General features: G+C 38.3%; 1 protein-coding gene across 1 annotated transcript in view; it reads left to right on the forward strand.

The window, feature by feature from the left end:
• The window catches only part of LOC102812687 (GPI-anchor transamidase-like), a 175,117-nt gene extending 164,447 nt beyond the window's left edge, over nucleotides 1-10,670 (forward strand). The window contains exon 11 of the mRNA XM_006831085.1: nucleotides 10,417-10,670. Coding sequence (XP_006831148.1) covers nucleotides 10,417-10,533 — 117 coding nt within the window. The 3' untranslated portion in view covers nucleotides 10,534-10,670. The remainder of the gene's footprint in view (nucleotides 1-10,416) is intronic.
• The last annotated feature ends 360 nt before the right edge of the window (nucleotides 10,671-11,030 follow it).

The following is an 11,030-nucleotide window of genomic DNA, read 5'->3' on the forward strand; positions in this document are numbered from 1 at the left end:
CGATTCAAGCTCACCTGCTACTTCTTGGAAACCCTATACATATATGGGGTCACTATGGGTCAGAATTGACAGAACTTAACAACAACATCATAATGGAGAACTAGAGGTGAGAAACACTGCAGTTCCTTTAAATTGAGATATGTGGCAAAGAACATTCATGAAATTTACCTAGAATCCAAGTACTGTTCAAATGAGATCGGTGCTTGTAGGAGCCCTTCTTTTGTGGATTTTACCTCAGGCTCAGTAAGGAGTCTGGATTTCTTATTCTAGTAGGGTCAGAGGGCATTATTTTGATGGACCTCCCCCACCTCAACAAAGTTCATGAGTAATGGTAGACAAGGGGTTGCCTGATTACCCTCTATGCTGTGTGGCACTGTAGGATAAGCACTCGACCATAATGTCAGTTTGAACCATACGGTTGATGGTTCAAACTCATACAACTGCTCCTCGGAAACCGCATACAGGGTTACTATGAGTTGAATCAACTCGACAGCGCTTTACAACAACAACAATGCTATTCTTAAGAGTCCTGGTGTAGTGCTGTAGGACCAGTGCTGGACTGTGCTAACCACAAGCTTGGTGGTTCAAACCCTCAAGCCACTCCTTGGAAAGTCTATACAGGGTTGCTGTAAGTCAGAACTGACTCAATGGCACTTAACCAGCATGCTGTTCTTATTTATGCCATTGTAGAAACCTGAAGTTACAAATATGTAGACAGTAACTTTTTTCTTAGAATGTGATTAAGGATAAGGGCTTTTCCTTCCACATTACCTGTAACCTCACTGTTAACAGTTTACAGTGGTTTTTCATAACTTTTGATGCATAGCAAAGCTGCCAAACAAAACTTATTGAACTGAAAATTCTTTCCTAGCAATAGATTGGCAGTGTAGGCAGGGTTCAGCTGGGTAGTTCTTCGTTCTTACCTCATTAGTCACTGGTCAGCTTGAGCTGCTCTGTTCTGGGAGTTGACTGGTTATTGGCTGGGGCCCTTCAGGTCTTCTCCACATGGCGTCTCCTCCCCCAGAAGACTAGTCTTGGCTATTTCTCATGGAAGTGGCAGAGGTCTGAGAAAGAACAGAAGTGAGCAAGTCTCCTGATGCTAAACTCGGGACTGTCACCAGTGCTGCACTTTGTTGATAAGTCACAAGGCCAGTAGATTCAAGGTATGAAAAAGACAGTACACCTCTTGATAAAAGTTGCCATAAAGCCACATTGCAAAGAACATGGACATGGAAAAATGGAGAACTGGGTCATTCTGCCATACATCTACTGAGTTGGGTGAATGAGTGACTTAAAGATGTGAAGTCCACATTGACTATTGTCCTGTCAATGTAGACTTCAATTTTGCTGCTACAGTCATGTCACTCAGCTCTCTTTAGCTCTCTATCTGTTGTCTTTCTTATCTTGTGTTCTTTTTATGCCATTTTTATTTTCAGTTTTTTATTGTCATTATTGTTAAGTGCAGTTCTGACGCATAAGGACCCTGTATAGGGTTCCAAGGAGCGGCTTGTGGGTATGAACTGTCAACCTTGTGATTAAGCAGTCTAGTGCTTATCCTACAGTGCCACACAAGGACTGCTTTTCATGGGCATCTTTATTAAAGTTCATGTTAATAAAACTTTTTTTTAATTAACTTTATTGTGAATTGAGTGAACACTTGCAGACAAGATCATCAGCTCTACATTCAACAAATTATACACTTCATTTCATCTCAATGAATACAGTCCTCTCTCTGCAACAATACTTATCCTACTTCCTTCCTATGGTTCCCCATTTACATAGTACATTTCATAAATGAATAAAGCAAAAATTTGATGCACACATGCAAAGTAAATAATATATTCATTTAAATGTCCAAAGAGCACATTCTACAAACCAGCCTCCTGCCCGCAAGAACACAGCCTTACTCATTCCGTAGGCCTGGACCTCACAGTTGCTCTGCCTCTCCATGCCACTGCCTCTGCAAACTTCTTTGCTGTCACCACTCTTCTAGTACTCTTTGGCTCCACTCATGCTCTTCCTTCTTGATGGTCCTAGAATCATCTGTTCGTGAAATGAAAAATTAACCACTTCCCCCTTTTAGTTACACATGTTCTACAATTGCAATTGTGACTATCACAATTAATCCTGCTAACAGTTTCTCACATTTGAATCATAAAATCCCCCACCCCCTTTCTCCAAGTCCATTTGGAAAAGACAGAACTATTCAGTGAGGATTCTTCCTTTCCCCCCTCATTCTGAAACTAAAGACACTCATAAAAGTTTGTAAGCCAGCCACTTCATGCCTTTATAGCCACTCATTTTGATAGTCAGTGTCTAAATTGCCCATCCCTATCATCCCAATATACTCGGGAAACAAGCTTGTTCCTTGAATGAAGAATCAATCATTCCATTCCTGTTGGAAATTTGAGCAACTGCATCCATAAGGAAAAGTCTACTTCATCAAATTGTAGCAATTTGCAATTTTTCACAGTATCAGACATCTTTTTTTAATCTGGTCAAGTCCTAGTCAGCTACCCTTCCAAGTTAGATCACATGGTTACTAGCTACAAGTTTGGAAGTTCATGCACACCTCACTGCACTTCAGATCAGTTTGCCACATGGCTCTCAGACCTAGCCCCCATGGGCTTAGGATTTCAGACATCTTCCTAAACTTCAGACCAGCCAGTGTTTCCTCTACTCTCTCATTTTAAGGTCACAGGTGCCAATGGAATATGGTAAAACTCAGCACATGTCTTCATTGCTGCATTTCCTCCACTTCCACTCACAAGTATACCAAGGTGGTCACCTGTGAGTATACTAGGCTGCTCAAGCGTTCCCTGTACGTTTCAGTCTTAGAAGGGGATTTTCCCTGATCGGCTAATGTCTCTTGACTTGAAGCCTCCAAAGCAAATAGCTTGCTTATAATTCAAATTGCCAAACAGTCCAATTTTTTCTACAGGCCTTTCTTTCAGTAATTACGGTTCTTCTGTTCTCCCAGCAGTTTTGGGTTAGTCTGCGTATCTTTTCAAGTGAGAATGTCCCAACTCAGAAGGTTCTGGGTGGGGCTCAGGATTCTACATAAGAACCTATACTCTGCTAAAGCGTAACAAAAAGCCTATTTCCTTGGGCAAATCTGATAGTCATTGTAAAAAAAAAAAATCCCAGTCTGTGGGCTCCCTTTTGGTTCTTTTGTTGAAATCTTTTGATGCACATAAGTTTTTAATTGTTAGGAGGTTCCAGTGATCTATTTTATCTTCTACTGTTTGTGTGTGTGTGTTTGAATGTTTGATAGAGTATGTATGCCATGCATTAGAGCTTCTAAGGTTTTCCCTATTTTTGCATTGATAATCTTTATAGTTCTAGGTTTTACATTTAGATCTTTTGTCCATGTTGAATTTGTTTTTGTGTTTAGTTTGAAATAATGGGTCTGGCTTCATTCTTTTGCAAATCCATTTACAGTTTTGCCATCACCATTTGTTGAAGACATTATCTCTTCCCCATTTAATGTGTTTTGGCCCTTTGTCAGAGATCAATTGACTGACTGTATATGGATGGATTTACTTCTAGGTTCTCAATTCTGTTCCATTGATCTATGTATTTTTATTGTACCAGTACCTGGTAGCATAGTGGTTACTAATCAGGCTGCTAACCTCAAGGTTGGCAGTTCGAAACTACCAGTGGTTCTTCGGGAGAAAGATGAGGCATTCTACTCCTGTAAAGATTTGCAGCCTTGGAAACCCTGTGTAGGGTCACTATGAGTCAGAACCGACTCCACATTACGTAACAACAACAACAACAACAACAACCACATTCCTTGACCAATATGGTGTGTAGTAAATTTTGAGATCAGGGAGTGAGAGGCCTCCAAATATCCAGGGTCTCTTTTCCATATAATGCTTGTGATCATTATTATCTTCAAGCTCGTTGATTCTGGCTTCCATTGATTCAGTTCTACTCCTTTGTCCTTTCAGTGTATTCTCCATCGCTAATATCTTAATACTGATTTTCTGGATTTTTGTTTGCAGGTTTTATATTGTCTCAAGTGCTATATCTCTTTCATTTGACTGTTCCTGTAGTGCTTTTCTGAATTCTTCCTTGTTTTCCTTGATTCTTCTGTGAAACGTTTGACTGTACCTCATTATCATTCTCCTGAATTCTTTTTCAGGTAGTTCCAGTACCTCTTATTCCTCAAAAGCATTTTCTAGCTCTGTATCTTGGTCATTTGTTTGAGCAACTCTGCCCTGTTTGTTCATGTGAAAAGAAATTTTCTGCTGTTTTCTAGGCACTGTGTTGTTTTGTTTATATCAAATTGATGAATGTATATTGGTAGATTCTTAGGCACTTACCAGTTGCCTCCTGGTGTGTGTGATCAAGAGATGAGCTTCTCTGTTCACTGTTCATATACTCCAATTCAGGGTGGATTTAGTCAATATTGGTTGTAGTCAGTGGAGCTGGTATTGGCTCTTGCCTAGCTGGTGGGGTTGTAAAGGGTACAGCTTTAGCTTATCTATATGACCACAGTTGCTGTCTTCTTTATCTCTGTAAGCCATAAGTAAGTTTCTTCAACTTGAATATGTGTTCTAATTTCTAACGCTGTTCATGAACTCTCATGGTGACTGCAGAAGGTTCTTCCTCCTGCCACTGCTTGTCAGAAACCTCCTCTCTTGCCATCCTATTCAACTTTTTCCCCCAGTAAACACTCGATCCACTTTTTCATCCATCCTCTGGAGCTCAGAGTTCCAGGACCATCCTCTGTATCTGTCTCATCCAATTTTCCATGCATTTGAGTTAAGGTGTTGGAGCGAGTATTGAAAGTACCATGGCCTGCCAATAGAACAAATAGAACTGTGTTGGAAGAAATACAGCCAGAGTACTCCTTGGAAGCCAGGATGGCCAGACTTTATCTTTCATACTTTGGACATATTGTCAGAAAGGACCAGTCCCTGCAGAAAGATACCATGTTTGGTAAAGTAGAGGTCGGTGAAAAAAAAGGAAGATCCCCCCAAGGAGATGCATTGGCACAGTGGCAGCAGCAATGGGCTCAAATGTAACAACAATTGTGAGGTTGGCCCAAACCGGGGCAGTGTTTCATTCTGTTATGCATAGGGTTGCTGTGAGTTGGTACCAACTCAGTGGCACTTAACAACAGCAACCTCACCCAAGTTACTCAGTAGCTTAAAGCCTTTCTTATTTTAACATTGTATATAAGGGGGCTTCAGATAGTTTAAGGAAAAATGAAATTTAAAATACAGGAATTTTTTTCATGACCCTTTAAAAGTCCTCTTGCATTCATTAGTTTATTGGTTTCATCTGTCCATAATTCTCCTATGTTCTCCAAGATTGTGCTGTTGTTGTGTTGTTATGTGCCGTGGAGTCAGTTCCGACTCATAGTGACCCTCTACAGGGTTTCTGAGGCTGTAAATCTTTACAGGAGCAGAAAGCCTCATCTTTCTCCTGCGGAACAGCTGGTAGTTTCGAGCTGCTGCCCATGAGATTAGCAGCCAGATTCATAATATTTATTGTTATATGCCCAGCATAGTGACTGGCACATAGGAAGAACATATTACATTGAGAAATCAATGGAAGAACAAATGCCAACTCGCTCCATACATTCAGATTTTCAGTCATATTTGTTGTGTGCACAGTAACCTTTGATGACATTACTCCCTTGAGGTCAAAACTCCATATCCCTTTCTGCCTACTAAAAGCACACACAACTTAAATGCCAAATCCTCCAGATCTCCTCAGACAACATATTCTCTTCTTTGAATTTTCACAGTACTTTATTTATAGCTCCATCTACTGTTATTTCATGATCTAGTATTATAACTATATCACTTATCTCCCTATCGACTTTTCATGGTCAAACTCTATCTATATCCATTTAATATTTCTTTCTCCATTCCCACCCTACAACATCCATCCAAGTGACTTGCATGTTTCTGTGCCCAGAAAGAAAAGGCTTTCCACTTTTCCCTCATTTTATTGCCATTTCAGCAGCTACATTATGGCCTTGAGATCGGAGATTTATGACTATGATATGCTTTTATGAGTTCTATGCAGTGGGCATAATTATAAGAATTATGATGATTTGAGAGTCATTTTACAAAAGAATGGAGTGAAGAACATTTGTGATGTGACATGTACTATAATCACCATGTAAACTAGGTCCGATAAAGTTTCATCAATTTCTTAGAGGTATGCACATCTTGTATATCCAGGACATCTAATGTGCTTCCTCTTTTAGATACAAAATAATAATAGTAAAATAAGAACTTAGGGTTGTTGTTGTTGTTGTTATGTGCCGTGGAGTCGATTCCCACTCATAATGACACTGTATAGGGTTTCCGAGGCTGTAAATCTTTACTGGAGCAGAAAGCCTCATCTTTCTCCCATGGATTGGCTGGTAGTTTCAGTATGGGACAAATATCAAGGAGTTTATAGTCAAAGGATTTGGATTTAAGCCTTGGCTTCAATACAGTCTTCATAGGCCTATGTTATCTGCACAATTTACTTCTGTCATTCTGAATTTCTATAAATAGGTACAGTAATACACACTGTACAGTAATGAATTAATGAATTAACACATAACTATTATAATGAGCTAAAAAGAGCTAAAGAGCTCATAGAAAGTTTCAAACAGTAGCTCAAGAAGATATAGTCATATAGCGAAATGTACAAAGACCTGGAGTTAGAAAACCAAAAGGGAAGAATATGCTCAGTATTTTTCAAGGAATTTTTAAATTTCATTTTTTATTTCTTCTATTACCCAGTAGATTTTCCATGTACTTGATTTTTTTCCCCCTTGATCTTCCTATTATTGGTTTCTAATTGGGTTAATGCGCTGGAAAGTCATTTTGAACTGCAAGGTCTATGGTTCAAGCTCACCAGGCACTCCTCAGAAACCCTGTGCAGGGTCGTTATGGGTTGGAACTGACTTGACAGCACTTAATAATAACAACAACAATTTTATAGCATTGTGATCTGAAAAGATGTACTGTAATTTTTCACTGTTTTTCAATTTATAAAGGTTTGCTTTGTGGTCAAACATAGGATCTGTTCTGGAGAATGTTCCATGTAAACTTGAATGGAGTCTGTCTTGTGCTGTTTTTGACTGCTCTGTATAAGTCTGTGAGATCAAGTTGGTTGATTCTGTTGTTTCATTCATTTGTGACTTTGTTGTTGACTTTCAGTCTAGTCTGTCCATCATAGAAAGTGGTTTATTAAAATCCCCAACTATTACTGTAGAGTTGTCTATTTCTTTCTTTAATTTTATCAGAGTTTGATTTATGTATTTTGAGGCTCTTTCATTGGGAGTGTAGATACTTATTAAGGTTATGTCCTCTTGTTCAGTTGACCCTGTAATCATGAGATAATGCTCTCCTTTGTTTCTTATTCTGGTTTTTGCCTTAAAGTCTGTTTTATCAGAAATTAATATTATCACTCTTGCTCAATTTTGGTTGCCACTCACCTGATTTATTTTTTCCATTCTTTGATTTTAATCTATTTTTGTCTTTGTTTATAAAGTATGTCATCATATTGAAGGATCCTGTTTTCTTATCCATTCGGCTACCTCTGTCTTTTGACATTTAGTCCATTGATGTTAGTAATATCAGTTCTGACTCATAGTGACCGATTATAGGGTTTCCAAGGAGCCACCAAATTTGAACCACCAACCTTACAATTCAAACCAACCTCGTGGTCCAGTGCATTATCCTACAGCACCACACCAGGGCTGCATAATTATCGATAGGTATCAGTGAATTGCTGTCATTTTGCTGAGTGGTTCGTTTATTTGTTTGTTTTCCAGGTGCTGCTGGTTTCTTTGTTCCACATAATTTTCTGTGCTGAATTCATTTTGTGTGTTTTCTTGTCATTTTCATCATTGCTGTTGTTTTAATGTTTACTAAATCTTTTTTTTTTTTTTTCTTGTTTTGATGTGAATGTATATTAATTTTCTTTGTGGTTACCCTGAATTTATTAATTTCTTCTCTAGTTTATAGCAGTCTGTTTCATCTTAAAATCTACTTTATTATCTTGTCATTTGTAAGTTCTGTAACTACATTTTCCCCTCATTTTTCTTTGTCATTTTCTTCATTATAAGTTGATATCTCTGGTTTCTTCATTTTAGTATTATGTTGTTGTTGTTGTTGTTAAGTGCTGTCGAGTTGGTCCCAATTCATAGCGACCCTGTAGAGGATTTCCAAGCAGTGACTGGTGAGTTTGAACTGCTGAACTTAAAGTTCAATCGGACCATGAGGTCGAGTGCTTATCCTATGGTGCCCCACCAGTATTATAGGTCAGTTTAACTTTGGATACTTCTGTATCCAGAGTGAGTTCTGGTGGTGCATATCTGTCAGTCTCAGGTTGTTGTCTGCTGTTCATTGTTGGTTCTTAGTCCAAAAAACTCCCATTAGCATTTTTCATAAAGTTGGTCTGGTTATTACAACTTCCTTTAATTTTGGTTTATCTTGAGATATTCTAATTTCATCATCATATTTGAGGATGTTTTGCTGGGTATTCGATTACTGGTTGGTAATTTTTTTTCTTTCAGAGTTTTGTATATGTCTTTCCATTACTTTCTCATATACATGGTTGCTGCTGTAACTTTTCATTTTTTCCTGAACTGCTCTCAGAATCCTTTCTTTGTCTTTGGTTTTGGAACGGAAATTGTCTGTTGCTTCCAAGATGTTTTCATGTCATTTGTATTTGTATTTAATTGATGATTGAATGTTGGTGTGTTCCTAGACACCCACCATCTTCCTCCTGGTTGGTGTTATTAGAGAATGGAAGTGTGCACACCATTTTCTGCTTGCTGTTTGTACAGCTCAGTTTAGGATGGGTTTGGCAGATATTGGTTGTTGTCATTGATCTGGCATATTTGTTGTTGTTGTTAAGTTCCATTGAGTTGGTTGTGACTCATAGCAACCCTGTATAGGGTTTCCAAGGAGCGGCTGGTGAGTTTGAACCACCAACCTTGTGGTTCAAACTGACCTTGTAGTCCAGTGCTTTATTCCATAGTGCCACACCAGGACTCCCATCAAGTGTCTAGCAGTTGGTATTGGCTCTTGCCCAGTAGCTGGACTGCAGAGGGTATCATCTGTGTCTGTTTTATATCTTTTTCCATGTATTTTTGGAGTGGAAATATATGTAGCTTTTAAGGAGTCATTGCACTTGGACATTGGCTACCCAAAATGGGGGGTGGGGGGCTACAAAGGCAAGAAGTGACTGGCTTACAAGCTTTCAAGAGGGAACCTAGATCCAGAGGGCCTGGAGGAACGTAGAATCTCCAGTGAGTAGTATCCAATCTGTCTGGGTGGGGCTGATGCAATGAAATGCAGACGGTTCTCTTGTGATACAATAGTGAATAATTGTTATCAGGACTGATTGTGAGGGTCAGAAATGTAAAGGTAGACGTTTTATAGCAAGGAGGGGAGTGATTAACTTTTCAGTCTAGGAGCGGAGGTCCCTAGGACCATCAAGGGAGAAGAGCAGAGAGCGGGACCCTACCCAGAGAAGCAGTGATGTCTGAAATGGAGCCAGAGATGATGACGTGGAGCGATGGAGCAGCTGGAGACTTTAGATCCAGAGAGGGAGAGCCACTGTGTGCTGAAGACCTGGGGGGCACGGGGGAAGGATTGCATGGAGGGGATTGTAATCATGGCAATGAGACAATATACGATAGAATGAAACTAATGTTCTCCCATGTAAACTATCACATAATTCACAATAAAACATTTAAGAAAAAAAAAAAAGAAGTCATTTGCAGCAGATTTGCCCAAGGTTGCTTGATTTCTTAACTGCTGCTTCCGTGGATGTTGATTATGGATCCAAGTAAAATGAAATCTTTAAAAACTCCAATCTTTTCTTCATTTATCATGATGTTGCTTATTGGTCAAGTTGTGAGGATTTTGTTTCTTTTATGTTGAGGTTTAATCCATATTGAAGGCTACAGTGTTTGAGCTTATTCAGAAAGCAAGATATGTCATCTGCAAATCACAGATTGTTAATGAGTCTTTTTCCAATCCTGATGCCGCTTTCTTCCTCATGCAGTTCAGCTTCTCAGATTATTTGCTCAGCAACAGTCTGAGTAACTATAGTGAAAGGATACAACCCTTTTCTGGTTTGAAACCATGCAGTATCCCCTGCTCGGTTTGAACAACTGACACTTGTAAGTATTGGTTCCACATGAGCAAAAGAAACTGTTTTAGAATTCTCATTCTTTACCATATTATATATAGCTTGTTAATATCCATACTGCCAAATGGTTTTATATAGTCAGTAAAACACAGATAAGCATCTAAATTGCAAAATATTATGCCTTAAAATATAATCAGTGAATCTCTACGCTTCATCGGTATTTCCTTTATTTAATTACTTATTGTTTAATTATTTCCTTCTTGTTAAATTTAACATGTCATTTTTGTTTTACAGAAACCAAAACCAAAAGACTGGCATCCTCCTGGAGGTTTTATTCTGGGATTATGGGCGCTCATTATCATGGTTTTCTTCAAAACATATGGAATCAAGCATATGAAGTTCATTTTCTAGACTCAGTGATTTATGAAAAAGACTGTTCAAAAGATTTGATAAAACTCTGTGTCATTATGTGTGTTTTTATGTATTGCCCTTGTGTGGATTGGCAAAAAGTATAAGGAAACTATAAATTTGGATAGACTGTTGATTTTGTAACTTTAAAATCAAATTGACATTTGATTGCTTAATGACACTGAATATGTTTCAATTTTCTGGTTTTTGTTTGTGTGGAGAGGGATATATTCGAATATAGTGGAATATTCTTTTTTAAAAGAACCTCCTTTTATTTGTCCCCTTTTCATTGAGAAGGAAAATATGTGAAGTTATTTAAATTGTCTCTAGTTGAAGTAACTTCAGATAATATTTTCATGTACATCCTCTCATTTTTTTCCCTATGCATTTATTTTTTTCACAAAATAGAGATCTTACAGAATATGTTCATTTGAAACTTCTCTTCTCATTTTACAATGAAACCTTTTCCCTTCTTTAGATAATCTTCAAGAACCCTTTGT

The sequence above is a fragment of the Chrysochloris asiatica genome, unplaced genomic scaffold, assembly GCF_000296735.1.
Source record: "Chrysochloris asiatica unplaced genomic scaffold, ChrAsi1.0 scaffold00002, whole genome shotgun sequence".
Taxonomy (NCBI): Eukaryota; Metazoa; Chordata; class Mammalia; order Afrosoricida; family Chrysochloridae; genus Chrysochloris; species Chrysochloris asiatica.